The sequence below is a fragment of the Penicillium chrysogenum genome (assembly GCF_028827035.1).
Source record: "Penicillium chrysogenum strain IBT 35668 chromosome Unknown utg000001l_segment0_segment0, whole genome shotgun sequence".
Lineage (NCBI taxonomy): Eukaryota > Fungi > Ascomycota > Eurotiomycetes > Eurotiales > Aspergillaceae > Penicillium > Penicillium chrysogenum.
Window position 1 is genome coordinate 3,659,171 of NW_026622749.1, and position 23,567 is coordinate 3,682,737.

Consider the following 23,567-nt stretch of genomic DNA (forward strand, 5'->3'; position numbering starts at 1 on the left):
ATATTTGTGCTCCGTTGATCGATATACACCCGTGGTGTCCCGGACTGGGAAGGCGGTTGTCAAAGGCAGAATGGTGGGGTGTGCATAAAGAACACCCGAGTTCAGATTCAAAAAGCAAACATCAATCCAATGAACATCCTTTTGGCCTTCGGGCCCCGGTCTTTTATCTTCTGTTCGTAAAATTGGACTGTCAATGAGCTTATGTGACTTTGAAGTAACCCGTCCGTTGGAAGCAACCTTGGAACATCAATCTCCAGGGCTTCCCGAGGTCCAAGGAACCTTCAGAGAACCTTCGAATACGCGACTAGTCGATTTTAGGCAGCGGGGTGATGACACTATGACTCAGGGTTACCTAGGTATAGCTGGGGAAGAATCATTTCTCTATCCTTTCTTCAATCTTCTCCGAGTTCTAGCTTTTCCCGAGGTACTTTCCAAGAAGGCTTTTTTATCCTTTTCGCTTGCTAAGCTTTCCACTCGCGATAGGATTATGAAGTTCTAGTACTTAAATCATGAGAATGATGAAGTTCTCAGATACGGAGAAGAACGTATCTGCCGGGAAATAGTCACCGATGTGCTTCTTGCCGAGCACGCTCTGCGCGAACTGACGCAGCGTGAGGAAACGTTACACCATAGAGCTATGGCCTTACAAAAGACCATAGCTATCGAGTCTGGTCGGGTCCAGCTTGACAAGACCACGCCTGTCGAGTCTACCAGTGCCCAGCTTGAAAAGGCAAATCAACAGCTTAAAGAGGTCCAACTACAATATCCAAGAAAGGAGGACGCCCTTTACCGAGTGACGTCTATGGTTAGACCGTATTTCAAAGAACTTTACGATAGCTTAAGGCGTGATCCTGAATGGTTTATGAGAGAAGAACTAGTTCAGGATTGTTCGGATCGAGGCGGATGTTGCAGCCGGGAATGCGGATGCTGCGCACAGAGGTATCTATCTCCAAGGAAGAAAGGCAGAGGCCATTGCACTATAGAGTGCCGGTGCTGTATCGGCTTTCGTGGCTTCGAGTTTCCAGAAGAAGAGAAAGAGGAGATTAGGAGAGATTTCGAAGCCAGGCTTAAAATCGAGCATTCGGTTTACTTGATCAAGTTAGCAAATTGGTCTTTTCGCCCATTAAAGCAGCACCAAACGCTTCCAAAACCAAAGTCCCGGTGGCATCGAATTTTCAGGCGGGGTTCCCCTGCTGAGAAGGACCGATGAGAAAGTCTCGTGAAAATGACCGTACTTTGCTTAAATATCGCTACTTTGCTTGAGAATGGTATGCTTCGCCAAAAGTTCTAGACGAATGGATTTTGAAATAATACTTCCAATAATAGTAACGAAACAGGACAAAGAACAAAAGAGCACCAACACCAACCACTGTATAAATATGCGAAAAGCAAATCCAAAATCAACAAAAAGCAGACAATGGACAATTCCCAAAAAGCCAGAATAAGCGAGAACGGGACAGAACGAGCCAGATCGAACCAAAGTGGGCGCCAAACCAAACCAACAAAGGCCAACAGAAGCCAACATGGCCACCGCCATGTTCATACTATCAGCAGCAGGGGTGTTTCAGCCTGCGCGAGGAAAAGGATGAGCGAATCCACCATCCTGGCCGGTTTCCGGGTAGGTGGTAGAGACAGCATGATCATATCAAAAAAGATTCCTCGTCTTGCTGGGGCCGGGCAGGGGTGGTTGGGATTCCACATTCTTCCCCTCCACCTTCTTATTTCCCGACCCAGTCCTTGAGGGCATCGATGGCTCGGCCCAGTGCGTACGCCTGCTTCCGCTTCGGCGGGAGACGGTATCCATGCGGAACGCGGACCCACTGGACCAATACGCCGTCAGAATCGGCATCTTCGTGCTCGGCTTCCGCCGTACTGGCGGAAGCACCAGACTGTTCCACAATGATGGGGAGTCAGGGGGCGTGGCGGGTCTCGCTGCCCTTGGCCTTGGCCTTCTTCTTAGCCTTGGCCTGCGCCTTGTCCTTGCCCTTGTCCGACAGCACATCTCCCACATTTTCTGGGTTGTTGCCATGGGTGTCGCTGGCAGGCTTGGAGGCAGAGGCGGTGTCAGAGCCGGCTTCAGAGCCGGGGGCGCTCAACAAAGCCTAGGGACAAACGCTCTTGGTTAGTATAAATCCTTCCCAACACCTACACTTCCCACAAGTGCTTCTGGGGAGTGAGTGCTCACCAAAGCTCCACCGCGTCTTCTGCTTCTCCTTTTTCTCCGCCCGCTCCATGTCATCCATTTCCTTGTGGAAATGGTCTGTGAGGGCCCTTTGCGGGTCGTCCAAGCGGGCCTCACGCGCCAGGTGATAAGATCTGCTGTATGAAGGAGATCATAAAGAGGATGTACAATATGGATTGTACGGAGTGACAGAGCTCTGTAAAGAGGTGTGAAGAGGAAAGGAAGAAGAGGAGGAGTGAACTATGTAGATGGGGAAAGAGCATGTGACACTAGTGAGATTCAACACCCCCCATGATCGGTGGCACATAGATCCAAAAAACCCCCCATAATCCTTGCTTTCTTTCCATCCAAATCAACCAGAAAAATCAATGGGTGCAAGACCCGGTTGGCTGACAGGGTCCTCCCCGCGATTCCGCCATAGTGTAGCAAAACCGTCGAGGAAAGGGAGGACAGAAGGTTGGAGACTATGCTGGTCTCCGTCGAACTTGGGGTTCGAAGGCGAGACGTTGATTGTCTCTAAGTGAGCGCGGAGCTCGAAGACGAACGAGGGGTTCAGAATAGAGACACCGATAAAACACGATGAATCTTGGAGGATATAAAGAGATATAGATATCTCGATGCGGATGTCTTATGATAAAAAGACGATGATACCAGTGGTAAAACAGCTAGTAAAGAGGAAGCTAGTGATGAAAACTAGCGATAAAGAGATACAAAGAGATACGAAAGGATACGAGATCTCGATGCAGAGAGGATGAGAGAGAGTGTATGAAGATGAAAACTCTGCTCGAGGGGTTTAGACAGCAAACAAGCAAGGCGGCATGACAAATAGCAAACAAGCCACCTGGGCACCAAGGTTCAGACTATAGTAATCTGATCTTTGCTGCCCGAGATAATAATACCCGGCAGAAGTCTCTGCAAAAGATCTTTAGCAGTAAGCTGTCGATCTGAAGCTATTCACGATGCCTAAACAGGCAATTTTCCGACTCGATAGAGATAAGAAGGAGATATGTTGTAAGCTTCGCTGGACGAACGTCCCAAAACAAATTTCTGATGTAGGAGGGTTGTAGGCTACGCACTACCTCCTATATCAGAAGATACACACTGCGTGTTGGAATACGCAAGCCGAGGATATTGACCGATTGTGAGATCAGATCAATAACGAGTCCCGGGGCTCATAACCTGATACGATCTACTGTATGGAGGAGATCATAAAGAGGCTTTACAATATGGATTGTAGGGAGTGACAGAGCTCTATAAAGAGGTGTGAAGAATCACGGCCGTAATTTGACTAAGTTTATAGTGAGTATAGCCTGGTTTGATCGATTCCTACCTCAAATTGATTGGTCCTTTCAAGGATAGGCAACTTTTATAAATCTTGAGTGTACACATTGCGAGTATGGGTTCGACTTTCGACATTTCAGTTCTAATCGAGGCAAAACTCATTGTAGGTTGAAAGATCAGTGAGAGTAAAGTGAAGCTGTTCTGATCAAACAGTCGAGTTGTCCTGCCATATAATAATTGGGCCATGGTTAAATCTAACTAAGAACTAGTTGAATATAGGATACTGACCAATCAGAATTCGAATGCTGTCTTGTATGTGCCAGCCAGGGCATGATCAAAGAATCTGCCAAACACCCATCGAGCTCCACAACGAATCGCCCTCTCCAGTCGCAAATGGTGGATATACCTAAAGACACTATAAGGACAGGGACCGTTCATGGTGATCACCATATGCGCCAATCCGGGCATACTAGGGCGCAACAGATGCTGATTACTGACACAATTAAACCGGCGCATGCTGGCTACATTCAGCTCCAGACACCGTCAATATCACCAAATGCCTTGGCCGCCACCGGTCTGAGTGGAATTCCTACGCAAATCGCGCCACAACCTCCGGATGACTCCGGTTATTTCTTACAATACGGAGGATACCCCGGCTTGACTGCCCGAGCAGAGGACTAGGCGTTCTAGGGTGTGGACATGGCATTTTTTGACAGCTTGATGAGAAGCAATGAGACTGTTGCTGAATGGATGTAGCGTAGACGTATTAGAAAACGCAGCGAAGCCTTCAATTTCAGTGTATCATGACATTAGTTTCAACACGATCTCAAACAACGTAATGCAGCGCTCATAACTTTACTCTCTAACTTAGTCTATGGCAGTACAGAAGAACACAAGAATCTCTATACCGTTAAGGAAGCCATTCCGGCAACCAGCTTACTCTTCTCCGCAACTTGCATCGCGAAAGTCTCGATCGGAACAACAGCCAGGATATCCAACAATGCTACGTTCGCCTTCATCTCGCGCGTTTCTCAGTTCCAGTGCCACAAGCGAGTCCACGCCGTAGTGATACATGGCGCGGCTTGGATCTACCTCGGAGGGCGGAATGCGTAAGGTTTCAGCCATCTTCTTGACCAAAGCACCTGTAACAATCTTTGCGGCACTGGCAGCGTCTGTGTTGCTACCTGCCTCAGAAATTTTGGATGCAAGCGAAGCACCAGCAGCACCTTCACTATTCCGCAAATCGTGCGATGAACTTGGTACAGCCAATGGTCCAAACCGTGCGTCTTTAAACCAAGGCGGGTTGGGGAAACTGTGAGAGGCCAGTATGTCCGCGGTCCCCAATCCGGTACAAACCTATGCAGGGCAGGGGTATCCTTCCCGGGTTCCGCTGTGCTGCTGGCCGTTGATCAAGCTTCGCATACTGTGGAAAGTAAAATGAATGTTTTGTCTATCTTCTTCATACATGGAACGAAGCATATATTTATGCTTCTTTTTCGTATGCTTCCAACATAAAAGACCAGAAAGACTCGGTGAGAAAAGACAGGAAGTGACAATAACAAGAAGAAGCAAAAACTTGACTGAAAGCAGTCTCAATTGAAATACTGAGGCGCTGATGCAGTGAGATCAAGTCCGTACTCTGTGGACAGTGTTGTCATGATCAAACTGCATATAGCGAAAAGGATCTAGACTGCTTTTGGTAGGAGCCTGAGTGCAGATTATGCATCTGTAATGTAGATACCGAGTTAGGGTTAGCGTTTGTTGTATGAAAATAGCCAGTATTAATGGAATTTAACTGGGTTTTTCAACACCTTAAATCTCAACGCAACTGAACTCGACTTCGCAAGAGGGAGGACGAACAAAAAGAATGCAAAAACATGCAACAGCATGTCTAAGGTGGTGGTCGCTTATTTGAAACTCTACCACTGGAATAGAGGTATGGTAAGGGCCTTCTGTATAGTTAGGTTTAGGGAGACGGTATCTTCATATGATTGGTCAATTATACTACCCAAATTATTATTTCATAAGACCACGAAGTGAAATGTGTTTATTCGGCGTACTCCGAATATAATGTGAAGAATGCGAAGTGAAGTAGAGGGTTTCTAATGTTGTGGTAGGAGTCACATAGTCCCTCCACCTCCTAGCTCGTGGACCCATATAGTTTACACTCGATCCGCAGACCTCTTACTTAAGTTTCTGAGCTTGGCTCAAACCTTGATGTTTTGCATCTGTAGTCCATCTGCATGCTGGTCTTTCTGGTTATGGCGATCATTTTGATTTGGGTCATTTATCCAATTAACAAGTGAAACGTATACAAATTCCTCACACACGCATCTGTAGAAAATTAAATGCAACTAATGAAACTCTCTGGCCTCTCAGGCACAACCGACATAGCCCTGGAGTTTAACCCTGATAACATAAGCCTCTGTTAGACCGGCTCAAGCATGTTCCTTGCCATGTCAAGTTTCGCGGTTGGAACCAACCCCAATCCAACCAGCTTGGTGATAACACGAATACTCCAACCTTGGCAGTTCTCCGTCACAGATTTGCGATCTTCCGCTCTGGGGGGGAACCTCTGCCGCTGCGACATCTCTCACCACCGTCTGCTGTTCTTCGGTTACAGCGGCTAGATGATAGATGTTCAAAAAAGAACCAGATTGGACAATATTAACGACCCCATCCGAAGGTAGGTAGCTCATGTACTCCGCGTCTCCCTTGACCTGAAAGACATATCCGGGTTGGTTCTCACGGGAAACAAAGAGTGACCAATGCAGAGGTTCCCCTTGACCTTGTCGCTGATGAACGAGAGATAGGTAGAGGGGTAGGGACAGAAGAGATTGGTTAGAGCTGCTGGTTGAAGGGATATATTCAGTCCATTGCTGTGTGCCTTTTGTCCTGGTGAAGGTGCGGCCGTTGACCTCGCACACCTCTTTAAAACCGGCATTCCTTATGGGCGTCGTCGTGGATGGATAGTCGCTCATTTCCTAGGGACATAAGCATCAGTACCGTATAACCAGTGCGTTTGGGCCTTTACTGTAATACCTACTAGATAGCTTGTATTGTTGTTGTTTTTGTTCGGCTTGGGTTAAGTCTGAGTTATCAGGTTGCTGAAAGAATGACCCCACCCCAGGTGAAAGACTGGATCTGTTCTATGATTTATGTATCTGGATATGTACTTAGGTACGTAGGTACTGAAGTACTTCTGATATCTATTTTTGGGAACATTGAGCTGAAAGCAAAGCGCTTGTTGATACTTGAGAAATCCCAATGACCCATCTTGTGCATTAGGTTCACAGGATTGATATCCTATAATTGGTCAACATTTGCAATCATAAGGTGGATGACAGGGTTCATACGAAGCCATGACAATAGGGAGCGACTCATCTGCCAATCAAATTCTCAATAGAAAGAATTGCGCTATTTGACTGGGCTGAGAAAAACAAGGCACTAAGTGCAAGTGCGTTGTGCTGGTCACCTGGGACACGGATTGGGGAGGGAAATAGCAGCGAAATTTTCACTACCTACGTAACCCTGGACGTCCCGGGGTAATGTATGGACCACATAATGCCCATGACTCGTATACTGCCTAGGTGCCCAGGTGCTGCAACCCAGGAGGCCCGGGGCCGGGGCCCGGGGCCCGGGGGTTTTGCGTGATTACGTAAGCGATATTGAAGTCCACTCCCGGGTGGACCCGTGGACCCGTGAAGGGATCTCTTCCCACCGAAGCAACTTGGATCCTTATGAGATTTCCACCTTGTCATCGTCGCTCAGCCTAACGTGACTGTTGGTCAAGGGAATACCCACAAAATGACCGAATCTCCAACTGAGGTTCTTTACGAAGATCGGAATCTTCACAAAGGGCACCGATATATCAAGAAAGGCAACACTTTATTACCATGTCCCTCATCTGTGGATCCACTCAGCCTCGAAGCTGGCCAAGAGCTGATCCATGTGCTCGATAAGCAAATGGGCAGAATTGTTATTGAATGGGACGCTTCCTGGGTGACCAAGGCAGGGTTTGGAGTGCGATCTGCGGAAGCCGAAGCAATGAGACTTGTTTCGAAAAACACCGAGGTTCCGGTCCCTGAAGTGCTTTTCACCGATTTCAGTGCGGATGGAGCTAAAATGGAAACGGAAACGGAAGAGCCTTTAAAACCCAACTATCATACACCAGAGGGGTTGATTGCGATGACTATTATTCCCGGGATACCCCTGCAGGAGAAATGGGACAGCCTAGACGACGAGGCTAAAGAGTCAACGTGTGTTCAACTTTGGGATCTAATCTCAAAAATCCGAAATATCGCTCGTCCACAGGAGCTTGAGGGGCCGTATCAGTGTGCCGCAGATGGCTCTCCATCCCGGGACCCGATGCTAGAAGATCTGCAAAAGCCCGTTCGACCACTTACTAGCGATATGGAGCTACGTGCGAGAATATACGAGCGCTATCTCCACTGTGGAGGGAGTCGGTATAAGGATCGACTACTGGATATGTTGCCCCGGTCAGAGCGCTCGGTGTTCACTCATGCAGACATTGCGCCGCGTAATGTGATGGTAGACGAGCACAACATGGTCACCGGCATTCTTGACTGGGAATCGGCGGGCTGGTATCCTGACTACTGGGAGTATGCACAGATTATGCGGCCGGCCTTTTGGGGAGACTGGTCGGTGTGGATGGAGAAGACGGCACCGCAGCGATGGGACCTTGAAGGAATCAATGCTTCAAGAAAGGTTTTGTTTTGAGTCTGTAGGACGGCACTACATGCTAGCTGAAAACATTCAGTATGTACTGTCAAAGACATAAATAAACAGACAAGCCATTTCTACATCTTCCAGTTCCCCTGCTTCGACAAACCCAAGACAAACTGGTAAGAACATGGGTACACCGACATTTATAGTCACATGGTGAATATTTAAGAATGAAGGAAATATAAAACCTAAGCGATCTTCACCTTCCCCGCATGTTTCTGATTTGAAAAATAGTTACCTTCCAAGGTTGTCTATCAATCATACTTCACACAATATGCCAACCGCAACACCTTCTGTTTCTTTTTATACCACTCCTGACATTGAAATGAAGTCTTACTGTGAAGATAGGGACTTCCGAGCCGAAGGGAAGCCTGAGCCTAACAGTCGCTCGCAGACTTTGGTCTACCATTTTCAGGACAAAAAGTGGTGGATTAAAGTAACTTTCAGGGGCGCGATATCCTGTTTTCCCCACGATACCTTTCCCCACGATACCGAGCCAGAGCAAATCAAGTCAAAACCCAAACGACGAAAAGAATTCCAAGACTTTGTCAGGCTGATCAATTTTCAATCGTTATCACTTTTGGATAACACTGTGACTGAAGTGATCTTAAATGAAGATCCGAAAACAACTGAACCTATCAAGCTATATCGCGATCCGGAAGATACGAATCGGTTTACAAGGATTATCAGAAACCTTCGATCCCACATTCGGGAGGACCCATCGAGAGTGACTTATCCGCCATACCTCCAATTCCCCTCTTTTCGAGCTATAAATGCCGCCGAATTAATAGAAGAGGATGAAATCACCGACGGAGTGTTCCGCGTTTTACATAGGGACGATAGAATACCATATATTCTGAAGGTCGTCAATCGCCCCTTTTACCAGCCACAAGACACAGATATTATATAACAAGAACTGGAGAATCTTCAACAGTTCAAAGGCGTAACAGGAATCGTTCAGCCAGCTGGTATTGCGGTATTTAACAACCCGTGCGCGACCTCCCAAAATGATACCGAACAGGTTATCAGCGGTATTCTATTAGACTACTATAGTGGTGGCTCCTTACAACGTGTTCTAGATGAACAGCGTATTAGGGAATTTGGCTGGGAGCGATGGGCTGTCCAAATTGAGAATGCTTTAAGCATCATTCACCGCGCAAAGAAAACTCACATGGACATAAAGCCTTCAAATGTTGTTATCGACGATAGTGGCAATGCGGTCCTTATTGATATTAGCGGCATCGGTGGAGTAACGCACGAGTGGCGTGCTCCAGAGATACGGGATGAAATATCACCGATTGAGCTTCCATTCGAAACACGTCGGTTAAATGACATTTGGGCATACGGAAAGCTTTTAGCAGAGATTGCGTCAAACGCCGGGGATAGCCCCTTCGCGGGAACTCTCAAGTGGGCTGCGGGTCATTTTACTGAAGATGTTCACAATAGGTGGACTCTATCTGAGGGCATCTCTCGGTTGGTCTGCTTATTTTAATGTTTCTAATATAATAGAAGTGTCCGCGTTAATGACATTTCCCCAGCCAACAAATTGGCAATTTCGTTTACCACATTCAAACATAATCCCATTCCACATCGTCCTCGTCGAAGTCACCGTCACTCTAGAACCTGCATATTATACTAGCCTACGCGATCTGAGGCACCTAGGTAGGTACATACCTAGGTATGCATTTAGGTAGGTAGGTATTTTATTTAGTCAGTGTCAGTGCCTGAGGCATCTTGCAGTAGTTGGAGCCTCGGGGCCTGACAGTCAGTCTGCGGTGTGCGTCGCGCCGTGGTTGATTACGTTAGGTTAGCAAAGTCTACAGGGTTACATAGATAAGTAAGTAGGTACCTACAAGGGAGTTGGTTACGAACATATTAGGATTAGTTGATAATCAGGTTGCGAGGCATAGCCCTGGAGATTCTGAAGACTTACGTTATGAAGTGGCCTTCCTGCTAGGTGGAGTTAGTCCCGTCTTGGCAACCTTTTGGACCTGAACCAAACCGTCACCCATGGATGATGTTCACTGGTTTACTGTCATGTCCCCGATTCAAGGGGCATGGTATATCTGAAGATAGATTCTACATGAACAATTGCAAAACATGTTAGCCTCATGGAATGACCCTTGGCCGACTGGATTTTTTGACAACCCCATCTTGCGGCTGAATCCCATGTAAAGCCTAGATCAGCCTGACAACGCCGACCCGCTCACCACCAGCTCAGCAGGTCTCCGGCCAACTCAAAACTCGGCCATATAATCCGATCTGGTCATTACCATGACAGATCCGGCCATCTGGGCAAAAGGAGTGAGTTCGATCTGACCACAGCCCTTTGTTACCAGAAATCATCTCGCTTGGCGATATGTCCGACCAAGGCGGGGTTTTTGGCGCCTTTGGTGCGGTGCTTGGTTATATCGGAGCAGAGGCAGCTACCGATATCTGGTTTTCGTCGTTATTATGGCCCCAGCGATCATTCTCCCACCTCACACTTCGATCCATCCCAACCCTGGCTCTCTTGATGCCCATGGGGGTCCTTTGCACAAAGCCGCTCTGAGCACCTTCGATATCGCCAACGCCCAAGGTCTCTTTAAGGGCGCCCACGAAGGCCACATGCTGGGCACTTCGTTCTTTAAGCAAACAGACTGGACCTACACCATTCCCGGTACTGCTAGTTCCGAGCCCCTCGCAGCCCGTAACTGCATGTGGGCGCGAGCTCTTCATTACATGCCTCTACCCGCCGAAAAACCTGGATCACTTGCAGGACTATCCCCTCCAGCCACGGGCGCTGCCATCGAGAAGGGCATCCTCCCGTCCGCCGAAAATGGCCGCATCCCCTTACGAGCGAAAGTCGCCGTCTACCACCTCATCTTCACTCCAGCAACGGCAGAAGATAAAGCCTCGCAGACGGCATTTGTGCGCGAGAACTGCGGCCGACCAGGCCTACACGTTTACCTCAGCATCTTCATCGCCGAGCTCTCCGGCATCATTATCTTTGCCGTCATCTACGCCATCGGCCGGTCACTATGGTGCCTCATCTGGCTAGCCCCGCTTCTCCTCCGCCTCCTGAGCGCCTTCTTCGCCCTCGACCGCGAGCCCCTCACCCCTGTCTCCTCCTCCACCTCATCGCCATCAACCACGCCGACCGCCGAAGCCGAATCACCTCGTGATTTCGTCCTGCACTTCCCCCAACCCCAAGGTGGCGACCTCATGCTGTTTACAGGTCCCTCAGCCCTCGTGCAGCAGTTCTTCCGACATTACGGCCACCCAGTCCGGAACCGAACCAGGGAGATTCTCCAGCTGTGCATTATAGCGCTTTTCGCCGCTCTATTTCCGCTAGGATTACTGGCCTCGACTCTCTGGATGCCGCCGCTGGTTCAGTACGCGTGGACCTGCTACCAACTATACATTGTCATGACGATGCATATCGTCCGCTACACGTCGTTTGGACGGGACACGAGCACGGAATCTAAGATCGCTGATAATCTGGCGGATCAGCCGGCGATTCTTTTTGGGGAGAAGAGGCATGGGGCTGAGACGGTGAAAGTTAGTCTTATTGCGACGTATCATGCGCGGCATCAGGAGGGGAGGGATTGTTTAGAGCGGTTGGTGCGACGGTAGTCGTTGTTTTGGCTGCAGTGATGTTTTGAGTGCAACTGAGAATTAGCCTTTTTTCTTTTCTTTCCTATATTCGTTCTATCTGCATCATAAATCTGATCTCGCACTAGCAGAAGCACAGCCAATAGCAGAACAGCGCGTTCGCTTAGTTTTCTAAATATATAACCCCACTTCTGACCTCGTTGCTCGTCCCTACGAATGAACACTACTACCAGGGCACTGCCATTATTTACATTTATATTAGACAGAAAGGCCAGCATAACAGCATGAGCCCCGATGACTGGTTGCCCGTGCGCAGCACAGAGAGGGACAAGGGATACCCCCTCGCCACGTTGATGCGGGTGGTCTACGGCGAGGACATGGGCATGGGAGATGGGTACAGCAGGTGTTTCTCGATCATGTATCGACTGGCTCTGGAGCAGGGCGCGGTCGACAGTGTAAAAAGCCTTGACGGGATGGTCATCACGCGGTTTAATGATGATCGTGCTGAAACACTGCGACAACATCTTACCCCGGGGCAGGAACGATCGTTTTTCATTCTCTGGAAATGGTGGGCGTCGTGTTCCCGAGTATGTATTGTGGACGAAGCAGAAAAAGAATACGATGATGATTTCGACGACCTCTTTGACGACGACGAGTCTCACTTCTACCCACAAAACCACGTAGAGCGCGAGACGATCCACCAGGCCGGTGGGATCTGGTACAAACTCCATTTCAACTGTGTCTACAACAAGTGCACGGCGACGCTGTTCAACGCTGAATTCGAGAATTTCGTAATACACCGAAGCGGCGACGAGCTGGTGAGCCTCCGACGGGACTTGGCGCAGGAAGCTGCTTGTCTAACAATTGCGATTGAAGCTTGCTCCCCGCCAAGCCACATCCAAGAGTCAGCTCAAGTACCGTACTCCCCAGATAGCGAGAATTATCTCGCTCACCGGTCAGAGGGTTCCCCGGTCTGGCGCGCAGGGAGACGGGTCCTGGGAAGCAGTGACCTACCTGGGCTGGATCCTCGCTGCAGCGCCGGCTCCAGTATCGAATCCTGCCACTGGCTGGGAGAGATCCGCGGGTTCCCGCTTTACTTGTGGGATGTGAAAGAGCGGAGGACCGTGGAGGTCTTTTCGCTGTTGGACGAATACGATTTCGACATCCCGTACACAGCCATCAGTCACACCTGGGGCCGGTGGCGGCAGCGCGATCAGCCTGGGGTTAACATGAAACCGCGCGTGCCGTGGTTGATCCCGCGGAACTCACTGTTCGATGTCGAGCGACTACCAGATATCCTGGCGCAGATTCCCACGGATACACCCTATCTCTGGTTTGATCTGGTTTGTATTCCGCAGGAGGGCTGCGGAGAGGAGCTTGACGAGCAGCTGCGGCAGGCCATGCGGACGGAGGTTGCGAGCCAGGCATCCATCTTCAAGGGCGCTAAACACGCCATCGCTTGGTGGAATACCGACTCCGCCCCGGAGTCCTGGGACGGCATGCGCAGCGCGATACAGTGGATGTCCTCCATATACCTGGACCAGCAGTTCCTGGATGGGGACGAGACTTCCATACGAATCCCGCCGTGGAAAGCGCACGACCGGCTCCAGGCCACGGGCTTGTTCTCACCGGACATGGCCACCCTGCCCTGGTTCAGCTCCCTGTGGACGCTGCAGGAAGTGTGCCTGCGCCCTGACATCTGGATCTGCAACAAGAACCTCGACCTCCTCACGGTAGGCGACAACGGAGCCCTCGTCGCCTTCAACACGCTCGTCTCCCTCACCGAGCGAGTAAAAGGCACGCTCAATGGGGAACTTAACGATCTAACTACCCCAGAAGACCACCTTCTCGAGCGCTGGAAGCCCCTCGTCCACCCAGGCTTCCACGAAGTACTCGACCTCCTCCATCGCACAGGAATGGACAACCTCCACGAGCTCAAGCGCGAGCAGATCCTCTTCCTAGCGACCAGCCGATACTGCAGCCACAGCCGTGCGCAGGCGATCATGTCGGTCCTCGGCATGACAGAATGGTACAACTCCGCCACTACCATCCCGGAGCAACGCCAGCCGAACAAACCGGGCTTCGTCTTCGACCAGTACCCGCTCGCCTTCGTGCAGGAGGTCGCGCATAATCTGGGCTCTAGCTTCTTCACCACCGTCGTTCTGGCGGATTACCCGCCCGTCGACGATGAGAAAACTCAGGACGTAGTCCGGGGCACTATGCTCCCCTTCCGGGCCCGGAGCTCCGAGCCGCGACGCCTGTATGTGCCGCACTTAGAGATGGCGGACCATCCGTCCGTATCGACGTGGGAGGTCCGCGGGGACGGGGCGGTGCTCCTACCGGAGGTGGAGATTCTCTTCTCATCCGATAGCGACTATGGCGATATCAAGTATATGAAATGCTTTGTCGATTTGAGTATGCCGGTGCCTGAGCATATTGTTAAACGGGAGAACTTGCAACCCCAAGGGAGCATGTATCATGGGGATCTCCGGTACTGGATTAAACAGCTCATCCCGGAGATCTACGGAGTGCATGGGACGTACAATGCTATTCATCTCCGGTACCGACCCGGAAAATGGGATGGTTTGTTGTTGAAGGCCACCAGTAGTGGGGACTCGTCGCAGCCGGAGAAGATGATCAAAATCGGGAATATCCATATACTGACCTCGGTGGGAGATGGGGAATACCTGCCCAGGCGTAAATCAGTGGATGTTAACTGGATTGCTTTGTAGGTTCGAATCTTTGTTATTGTGATTGCCTTATCATGTTGCACGATCTGTCTCCGTATATGCCTTAGAACAGCTATACGGCTCTAAGGTGATACGCAAATCGTCTCTGGCACGGTCGAGAAAAGAGGAAGGTTATCTGTCACGAAATATTCATAAGCCCCAAAGATCCAACCTTGGAAAGTAGTATGTAAATAACCAACAGTGCTCAATTTATCTTAGACACTCATCAAAGGGCTGGATATGGTGATAAGGGAGCTTGATACCCAGAAGGGACCAGGGAGCAACCTTGGAATACCGTCGCTTAGTCTCGTGTGTTTAACCAACTGCTTAAAAGAATCTGTCAAGAATGTATCTGGCCACTTACTCCATGTACTAGGAATTTTCAATTTTCACTCCAGCATGTTGCATACCATACTTTTCACGGTCTCACTATATGTATACTGAGTTCAGACTCTGAGCTTCTATACAGGGTAGGATGAGTGGTTCACAAAATAAGGGAATTGGAGTTCTAGCCAAACAGCAGATTACCAAGAAACTACCGGAGTTGACTTAAATGACGGAGCACCTATATAAGATACCCCTTGGCATATCTCAGGTACAACGCAAAGAAACCCGAAGCAACTATATCCAGAAACAGCCAAGTAATTCACCATAGCAGGATACACAGTTCGCCTCCATCAGGGACTCAATAATAAGCCTCAATAGCATCAACGACCTGCGTAGAAGTCATTAGCCCAATTCACGCCAAACCAGAAGAGATAGGAGAGAAAACAGGATACTCACAAAGTTCGGGCTGAGGAACTTCTCCCCACTACTTCCCGATATAACCGCAATATAGACTGAATTATCACCATCGACCACACTTGCCGCATCAAAGGAGCAGGTGTACACATCGCCATGACCCCTATACGCGCCGCGCGTCACGCCCCTTGAGTCAATCGTAGCCGGAGCATCAGGCGCGTCACACTCGTCTTTGTTAAGGGTAATTTGAGGCCGTCCACCGGCGTACGAGAGGGTCGTTGCAATTCGGACGGTGATCTTTTCGGCGTCGATGGCTCCGTCGACCGTGAACTGGATCTCGAAGTTGTTGTTGGCGTCGGCGAAGAGTGCCATAGGGAAGGAGCTGTCTTTGCTTGAGCCGACGACAAATGGCGTAGGGTTCCAATCTGACATCCTGCCGTCGGAGGGATGCATGCGGAGCTGTTTGTCTGCGTTGAGGAGGCCGGAGGGTGTGCCGTCGTACTCGCCGATTTGGAAGATTGTGGTCCTTTCCCCGGTGATGATTTCGTTCGTTGCGCTTATCGAGGCTGTTGCTGTTGCCCCAGCTGATACGGCCACAGTTGTGGTGGCTGCGAGCAGTTCGTCCTGGTATAACGCGACGGTGTACGATCCCTCGGCGAGTTCTGGGGACGTGAAGGAGCCGTCTGAGGCATTTGTCCAGGATTGATAGTCGTCATTGTAGAAGTGGACGACGGCCGGGAGGGAGTCAGATGTTCCACTTACGGAGCCGGAGATGGCGCCGCGACCAGAGGAGCCGGTGTAGCCGTCTAGTTTGAGGTCGTCGAAGAAGGAGGTGTCAAAGTCCGACCACGATGGGATCGAGGAGCCTGTAAATGACAGGATGTATGGGCCGAAGAAGCCCGTGCGATACTCCTCTGTCTGGACATGGCCGGAGTTCATGTAGTAGGTGACGGAGTGGTAGTCGCCCCCGAGGTTTAGGTCGATGTCGCGAAAGAAGGGACCGCCGGAGGATTTCTCGCGGGAGCGCGTGTCAGAGAGGAAGCAGGCATGGACGGAGCTGTCTGAGGTGTAGGCGCAGTAGACAGAGTCATCGATGAAGCGCTGGGAGGAGTAAAACTATCTCATGTGTCAGCTGTGGGCAATCGAGTAAGAGAATACGGTCGATGGTACCTTGCTTCGTGTTTCTCCGTCAACAAGGAAAACATCTTCTCCCTCGACGACTTCTCCGCCCGTGGTATCCGAGACATCGCCCTCCTTATAGGCCCCAGGAAGGTTAGTCAGACGTGCGATATAGCGGAGTTCCCCGACGGAGGGCTGGGAGAGGGAATTAGTGCCCATGTAGATTGCGCTAAGGCCGTCCTGAAAGACGTAGTAGTGGGTCAGGTTGAATTCATCGTCATCTATGGTGGCCGAAACCACCGCATAATTCCCTAGTCCTGTTAGATATATGGACTGGGCACTGAACCTGGGATGGGGAGTAACCTTCGGTCGTATGCGTTACGGACGCCCCGCTACCAAGGCCAGATGCAATGTGACTCAGAGTTCCGGAGTACTGATACTCAGTCTCTCTATACTGGAGTGAAGAGATAGATCCGGAGTTGTCGATGGTCACCACGAAGGCATCATCGCCTTCAACGTCAACGACGATACCATCGTCTGTTTCCTTGACGGTTAAGCCTGCCACGAGGGCAGCTGATAGAACTGCGGTCCAGAACAACATTGCTCGAAGGGATGATAGATACTTCTGGATAAAGGAGGTTCATGGACATCGAGGGACTCATTCTAGCTGCAAAAGCGCCGACTTATACTAAACCCACCTTCTCCATCGGCCGAACATTATCACGAAACACCGTTGACGATCTTCTTCTTCCGACTTATGTCAAACCGACTTTCTCCATCGGCCTAAACTTATCATGAAACGACGTTGACGATCTTCTTCTCCGCTCTGTGGAATAGATTAATCAACGCGCGTCAGGCCCGGATCGACATGTATTCAGGAACAAGATCACTAGCAACAGATCTGCTTATTGGAGGGATATTAGTTGTTGCGCATAGATTAGATTGATTGGAGCTTGGACCATTGGCCAATCAACACTCCTGGGGTCAAGCATTTGCCCGAGTCAGGTTCATCGGGATAATTCATTGCGACGTTTGGACGCCCGTGTCAATACCGAAGACACCTAAGGTTGGCCGTGTTAGTGGGGCTACACCGGATAGCAGATTTCACCTTCGTTCCAACTTTCTACCCATTTTATACCACCCAAGGACGCTGATCAGATGAAAACATAGATTTAGGGGCAGTTTCGGAATAAATGACGACCCCTGAGAGAGTATCTTTAGAATGTCTTTGACCGGCAAGTTCTGATTAACCAGAAAATTCTCCGAGCAAGGGGAGTATATACATAGCCCAAGAACAAACTCCCAAGATCAAAATTGTGATAATAAGAGTATCTCATGCGGCAAGAAATCGGGGCATTGGGGTGTCAAATACATATGTATTCTTAGCAGCTCCAGTAAATTACTGAATTGTATCACGTGACTGACATGACTGTACGTCATGTTATTTATAGCAATTTGAGATATACAGAAGCGTGTAAAGCAATCTGCATAAATATATCAGAATTAAATTATATATATCTCCAAGTCTCTAAATTATCGTACCTTCAATACTTGTGGAAATTCCATTGCGTTACGTAGGCCAGGAATCTCGGAAGGTCCACTCAACCCTTCCAAGGTTGTCCCAACGTGATGTTTCCCGCTGACGGCCCCGTGTTCCTTTCCCGATCCACGGTCCTTTCCGCCATATTTGGAGGTTAATTTAACCACACACCACATAAAAATTTACCCCTTCATTAGCTTGCGACACACTCCAACAATGCTCGCCACTCACTGGCTACGAGCCGCCCGGCTGAACATGAACCAAGCGCGAAAGTTCTCCCTACTTTCCACCCATGCTTCATTTCCCGCGACGATGTACCGGTACCAGCTGGACCGCAGGGCCACACTATACGATGTGACCCAAGACGAGACCCGCCACCGGAAGGATGCAGTCAATGTGTCCAAAGATGGGCTGGTTCACGCCGCGATCTCGAAGTCAAGCCCTTGTCTGTAAACTCCTGTCCAGCCCTCGTGTAATGGGGTCTAACTATCTACGTATTAGACTCTAATGGGCCGATCTTCATGCCCAATTCCCGTCTTATGCAGCAAATGCTGCGCTTTGATTTCGAGCGGTACCAGGAAGAGATCGCCGACGGCAAGTGTCTCATGGATCCCACTGTTATCTGTGTTCCGCGGGGTATGATGTTCTCTATGCTCGATTTTTAGTGAAAAACAGAAACTTACGAGTTTAGGTACTCCTATCCCATCGGCCCTGGTGCTGTGGAGAGAGGGGGTGTCTCGCTTTTCTCTGCAGCCTTCAAGTCCCATGGAAATAGAAAGTGAGTTAACGCAAGATACCTGGGTAGATCGGGCGGTTATTAACGATTTATAGAGCTGAACGACGTGCTCAGCGAGTTCTATGAGAAATCTGCGACAGTTGTTGGCGCAGAGGAGTGGATTGAGAAGCATCCATACCGGGAGAGCTTTGCTGATGAGAATGAGAAAGGATGGATGGAGGTCTAAGTATCTCTGACCTTGATCTGTCAGATGTAACATACCCTTGAAAATGCATGGCCATTATGGCATTACCGACTGCAGATTAGGTAGGCACCTTTTTATTGCCTTGGCGTTCGAGGCCACCTGTGTGACGAAGTAGGTTAATGTACCGCGGGCTGGGGTTGAGTGATTGTATCTTCTTGATTTGAGAGCCGCTATTGTGATTATACAGAAGAAAGCGACATGGGGAAAGTATCCAAGTAGCGAACGTGCACACTCAACCGCACAACCTCTCTTAGCCAGTCGTACATCTCAACAAGCTTCGCAATAATTGTGGTAGAGGCCTAATTCGAAGTTAGAAGTTTGATTATTCGGAAAGTATTTGACATGATGGAAGAAGATGGGCATTTCCCAATTCTAGCAAACAGCAACTGAGTCATCACCCCGTTAACCCTAGTTCAGTTCCGCGGGGAAACCATTCTTGAGAAAAGCCAGTCTTCTCTTTCCGTTCTTTCGATCCTCGCCACCGTAGATTGAGATGGATCTCTGCTGCAGGCAATTCAAGAACGCTGTCTTTGCCTCCAACCACACCAGGAATCCAGGGTCTCCACTGCAGAGGCGCAGCAGTCTCTCCGGGTTGTACGTAACAAAGTCCTGACGGTTCATAATTCCAGTGGCGGGGAGTGTCAGAGTAGGTAACGCTCCACGACGTTCAGCAAGGAATCTTCGGTAGTTATCGATATCGGTCTTTCGTTTTATGGTTAGCCCGGAGTCAACAATGCATGAAGGGTTTTTCCAACGCCCAAGAAACATACATTTTGCACTTCGCTTGTGTCGTTCCAATCAATAACGCTCAACATATGATGGCGGCGGTGGATCATTTCAGCAAGCTCAAACTTGATGCAGAGTTCCTTGGAGGCCTCACAAATAGCAAGGCGGAACCCCAAATTCCAGAGGAACTTGCCGTCCACGGACCAGAACTTACGAGTCCATTCCAGAATCGCAGATAAGTCGTAAACATCACCTTGCATTCCCATGGAGGGCTAGTGAACTATGTTAGCGTTGAAGTAATCCTTATGTGCTGGGGGAGGAATAAACGTACCGTGTCACAGGCAATGTTTCGATTGCAACACTGCCAACACGACTGACCGTCTTCGCTGGGAGCACACTGGATTTCAAAGGGCCTGAGCGGGGAAAGGGCATACTTCGCGATACTAGTATGAAGGCAGTTTAGACACCAGTTCCGAAAGGGTAGTTCATCCATATTGGACGGTAGATTGACCCTGGACGCTGAGTAGAAGATGATAGACGCGTACGGGGGAAAGGAAAACAGAAAGGAATTGACGCGAGGTTATTTCTCTCTGAAGGATTATATACAAGATGGCTTCTGGGAAGGAGCGAGCTACACGAAGCTATTCACTAACTTCTAGGTAAATGCCTAGATGCCACATCTGGACCATCGGTTCGTGCCTGCCTATACCTACCTAGGTATGTGCATATGTACCTGGGTAGGTACACAGTATACAAACAAAGTTTGGGGCCACGAACCACTGTGATTGGTATGGCGGACAAAGTCTATCGCAGTTGTTTAAAATTATTCCAATTCAGGCTGGATAAATGCACATATACATATACCAAAGTTCACAAACGAAACCGAGTGGAAGCTACGAAGGTGTATAGCGCTTAGGGTTCAGAACCCAAAGTTGATGCCTTAATGCCTGAATTTGGCCTGGCAGAAAAATAAGAATACCTGAATTACCATTACGGGGCCCTTGATAAGCAAGGTATCTCCACCCAGGCAGGACCTCGGGAACCCGCCCGGGCGAGGTCATCCTTACATAAGAATGAAGCCTCCAGGGCTTTTCTACCGTACAATTGCATGTATGTCCAAGTTTAGGGCGGTTTACCAACCTCCAGTATGAAAGTGAAGCCTTTTTCTCTTATACAAATGTATGCATCTCCAATTTTTGGGGTGGGTTACTCCCAGAAAAAGGGGTTACCCTGCGACCCTACGAGCGCGGCGGACGGGCCATTTTCAAACCCCTTCAAAAATGCAGATATATACGTTTGTATAGAAGAAAAAGGCTCCATTTCATACTAGAGAGACAGTGTATGTAAATCACCTTCAAAATTGGACATGCATGCATTTGTATGGGGGAAAAGGCTTCGTTTTCATACATGGAGAGGACACTGTAAGTTGATGCCCAAAAGCGGTCTAAAATCCAGGCCAAATTCAGGCATTCAGGCATCAATCCTGGGTTTTGAACCCTGAGCGCTATACACCTTCGTAGGAAGCAGAAGTTATTCATTCGTCTACAATATAGTCATAGAGTAGAGTATGGGGGTATTTCTTGATGAAATAATTCATTTGACCTTCCAAGGTTGAATACTCAAAGATGACACAATCCAACCATACTAGGTACCTGCCTACCCTACCTGTGTCCCGTACCTAGGTATGATAATAACCAAGAATGATCTTGTAGTCGCGCTGGTGGTTTGTAGTCGGAATTGTGAATCACCCTACATCCAACTAGCATCATTGGTCTAGTGGTAGAATTCGTCGTTGCCATCGACGAGGCCCGTGTTCGATTCACGGATGATGCACAAGATTTACTTTTTGTTGTTGTGTTTATTATGATCTCTGGCAACTCATTTTTTTCCTTTTCCTTTTTCTTTTTTGAGAGGTTGAAAATATTGTCCCGAAATACTGTTATTCTTTTGTGTGTTTTGTCGGACACCAAAGCGCTATCTTGACAGCTTATAAAGTCAATCCGCGGACACTCAACCGGCCTGGAAATAGCATTAGACACAGAAGCGGTAGGTTGGCCCGATTACGTGCTGGCTTTTCGATCTTCGGGAGCCAAATTCGTTCCCTCATTCGCATAAAGACAACGATAGCTAGCTGATATATAACGGGTCTGTCTATATATAAAGCTATAGCGTGGGCGTATCACTGTCATCGGGCATTGACCTGTTCCTTTTGATTTCTACTCTCGACGATTATGTCAACACAAAAGGTTCATTCATTAGAGCTCGGATATTCTACATTGGTTGCGTTAAACCTGGGTTGTGCTACGGGCTACGGGTAACTAGCTCTTGCTTCTTAATTCTCTACCAGGCTACCAGGCAAGGCCACCTATGACCGGGTGTCGGCAACCCAGTTGTGAAAGATCTGAATAGTCAGCCAATACTGGCACCTGGGCACCTTCACCGGAGGTCATTAATTACCTACCATTTTCTTTCTTCTGTCTACTATTAATAGGGTGATTGTCTGACAAGAGCTTATATGTAAAAGTAGGTCTCGTGAAAGTAAATTACATTGAGCTATCTCTACTAAGAGTGTAAAATCGTCCAAGCTTAGGTGGTGTACACTACTTTTGAGCCAAGGCAGGCCTTTGAAATGGTCCGAACCCTCCTACAACCAATCCGTTTCGAATGTTGTCGCAAAGTCACACCTATGATCACCATCTTGACGGTGAAACTTGATGATTGCACCGGGTGCTTATTCTCGCACAAAATCGACGAACCGGTGAGAGCCCTCAAATGGCACAGCCGAGTCCTGTTTTCCATGGAAATTGGAAATTGGAGGCAGTTTCAGAGTTCCGGTAGCAGCGAGATTTCAACCCTGCTCATTGGGAAGAGATGGTCTTCTGACCCGAGGAACTCTGGCGTTTGACCGTTTTGGAAAACCGAGAATGCTAGCTTGAAGCGATTTGACGGATCTACCGCAGTAACCACAGTGGATGAGGCTGAAATGTCTCTCCAATAATTTCATTCGGGAAGTTGGGCACTCCAAGGATAGGTTTGGAATGTGCCTCTGCGTAGGACTTCGATTTCATAGCAAGAACTGGATAGGCTCCATAGGTAGCTCAGTGCTGGTTGAATAGCCAGATAGCCACCTAATAGTCTAGCTAGGTCTCTTGTTTGCCATCGCCATGGCAGATTCCGCCACAAAACACTTACCTACGCTTTCCCCCGCCACGAGGACCCTATTAAGTTGTCAGGAGTAATATGACTATCGCTGGCATATTTGATCACTTCAACAAATTGTGGGCTGTGTAGCCAGTGCCAGGAATCATCTATATCTTCCAATATCTCTTTTACGGATACTTCAGGCAGCAAACGGTAGTCTAGAGCCACAATAATTGCCCCTATTGATGTGGCATAATCCAAATGATTTTGGTCAAGCGAAGAAAATTGGCGACCTCGGCGACCTCGGCACTTAACGCGGCTACGCACCTATGCGGTTTTGCTCTCTAGATCGACTATATAAGTAAGAGCCAAGTTTTACCTGTGACTTTTAGAGTTATATCCTTATTTTCTGTACACTCTATATTACATATCCTCCGTTTCCTAGATTTATCGATAGCGGAGTTGTGAGTGGTATACCCCGGTGGACTCGATTCATGGTATGATCAGTCCCAATCTTCTAATCTAAAATATGTTATTGCTGAGAAAACTGCGTATTCTGTCCCGATCTAACGAGCAGCAATATGTGCAATCTGGCATGTCGAAAGTGTTTATCTATGAGCCAGAAAAACGAGTGACTGTCAAGGAACTTTTGCAAGATCCTTCATTCAGGGCCATCATGGAGCGATAGGGGAGCTGAAGTTGCCAATTCCATTCGCATGAAGCTCGAGTAAAATGTCATATTTGTTGTTACTTTTAGTGATGCCTTCTTCAGGAGAGTCGTCTCGTGT

General features: G+C 48.9%; 11 protein-coding genes across 11 annotated transcripts; 8 read left to right on the top strand and 3 right to left on the bottom strand.

The window, feature by feature from the left end:
* Positions 1 to 637: 637 nt before the first annotated feature.
* N7489_001460 (uncharacterized protein) lies at positions 638 to 983 on the top strand (the record flags this gene model as incomplete). The annotated part of the gene is made up of 2 exons (XM_056707215.1): positions 638 to 858; positions 884 to 983. The coding sequence occupies 2 exons, from the start codon at positions 638 to 640 to the stop codon at positions 981 to 983; spliced, it is 321 nt and encodes a 106-aa protein (XP_056571517.1).
* A 927-nt stretch (positions 984 to 1,910) lies between these two features.
* On the bottom strand, positions 1,911 to 2,243 carry N7489_001461 (uncharacterized protein; the record flags this gene model as incomplete). Its single annotated transcript, XM_056707216.1, is given in 3 exon segments — positions 1,911 to 2,102; positions 2,150 to 2,166; positions 2,186 to 2,243. The coding sequence occupies 3 exon segments, from the start codon at positions 2,241 to 2,243 to the stop codon at positions 1,911 to 1,913; spliced, it is 267 nt and encodes an 88-aa protein (XP_056571518.1).
* Positions 2,244 to 3,913: 1,670 nt separating this feature from the next.
* Positions 3,914 to 4,144, top strand: N7489_001462 (uncharacterized protein; the record flags this gene model as incomplete). Its single annotated transcript, XM_056707217.1, has 1 exon — positions 3,914 to 4,144. The coding sequence occupies one exon, from the start codon at positions 3,914 to 3,916 to the stop codon at positions 4,142 to 4,144; it is 231 nt and encodes a 76-aa protein (XP_056571519.1).
* A 391-nt stretch (positions 4,145 to 4,535) lies between these two features.
* N7489_001463 (uncharacterized protein) lies at positions 4,536 to 4,781 on the top strand (the record flags this gene model as incomplete). Its single annotated transcript, XM_056707218.1, has 1 exon — positions 4,536 to 4,781. One exon carries the CDS (start codon positions 4,536 to 4,538, stop codon positions 4,779 to 4,781), a length of 246 nt encoding a protein of 81 aa, XP_056571520.1.
* A 2,489-nt stretch (positions 4,782 to 7,270) lies between these two features.
* Positions 7,271 to 8,203, top strand: N7489_001464 (kinase-like protein; the record flags this gene model as incomplete). Its single annotated transcript, XM_056707219.1, has 1 exon — positions 7,271 to 8,203. One exon carries the CDS (start codon positions 7,271 to 7,273, stop codon positions 8,201 to 8,203), a length of 933 nt encoding a protein of 310 aa, XP_056571521.1.
* A 280-nt stretch (positions 8,204 to 8,483) lies between these two features.
* On the top strand, positions 8,484 to 9,787 carry N7489_001465 (serine/threonine protein kinase; the record flags this gene model as incomplete). The annotated part of the gene is made up of 3 exons (XM_056707220.1): positions 8,484 to 9,074; positions 9,144 to 9,682; positions 9,748 to 9,787. 3 exons carry the CDS (start codon positions 8,484 to 8,486, stop codon positions 9,785 to 9,787), a joined length of 1,170 nt encoding a protein of 389 aa, XP_056571522.1.
* An 876-nt stretch (positions 9,788 to 10,663) lies between these two features.
* On the top strand, positions 10,664 to 11,824 carry N7489_001466 (uncharacterized protein; the record flags this gene model as incomplete). The annotated part of the gene is made up of 1 exon (XM_056707221.1): positions 10,664 to 11,824. The coding sequence occupies one exon, from the start codon at positions 10,664 to 10,666 to the stop codon at positions 11,822 to 11,824; it is 1,161 nt and encodes a 386-aa protein (XP_056571523.1).
* A 263-nt stretch (positions 11,825 to 12,087) lies between these two features.
* N7489_001467 (uncharacterized protein) lies at positions 12,088 to 14,535 on the top strand (the record flags this gene model as incomplete). The annotated part of the gene is made up of 1 exon (XM_056707222.1): positions 12,088 to 14,535. One exon carries the CDS (start codon positions 12,088 to 12,090, stop codon positions 14,533 to 14,535), a length of 2,448 nt encoding a protein of 815 aa, XP_056571524.1.
* Positions 14,536 to 15,217: 682 nt separating this feature from the next.
* On the bottom strand, positions 15,218 to 16,993 carry N7489_001468 (uncharacterized protein; the record flags this gene model as incomplete). Its single annotated transcript, XM_056707223.1, has 4 exons — positions 15,218 to 15,247; positions 15,316 to 16,389; positions 16,444 to 16,703; positions 16,756 to 16,993. The coding sequence occupies 4 exons, from the start codon at positions 16,991 to 16,993 to the stop codon at positions 15,218 to 15,220; spliced, it is 1,602 nt and encodes a 533-aa protein (XP_056571525.1).
* Positions 16,994 to 18,148: 1,155 nt separating this feature from the next.
* Positions 18,149 to 18,894, top strand: N7489_001469 (uncharacterized protein; the record flags this gene model as incomplete). Its single annotated transcript, XM_056707224.1, has 4 exons — positions 18,149 to 18,377; positions 18,434 to 18,568; positions 18,624 to 18,710; positions 18,764 to 18,894. 4 exons carry the CDS (start codon positions 18,149 to 18,151, stop codon positions 18,892 to 18,894), a joined length of 582 nt encoding a protein of 193 aa, XP_056571526.1.
* Positions 18,895 to 19,320: 426 nt separating this feature from the next.
* On the bottom strand, positions 19,321 to 20,131 carry N7489_001470 (uncharacterized protein; the record flags this gene model as incomplete). Its single annotated transcript, XM_056707225.1, has 3 exons — positions 19,321 to 19,614; positions 19,683 to 19,910; positions 19,970 to 20,131. The coding sequence occupies 3 exons, from the start codon at positions 20,129 to 20,131 to the stop codon at positions 19,321 to 19,323; spliced, it is 684 nt and encodes a 227-aa protein (XP_056571527.1).
* Positions 20,132 to 23,567: the final 3,436 nt, after the last annotated feature.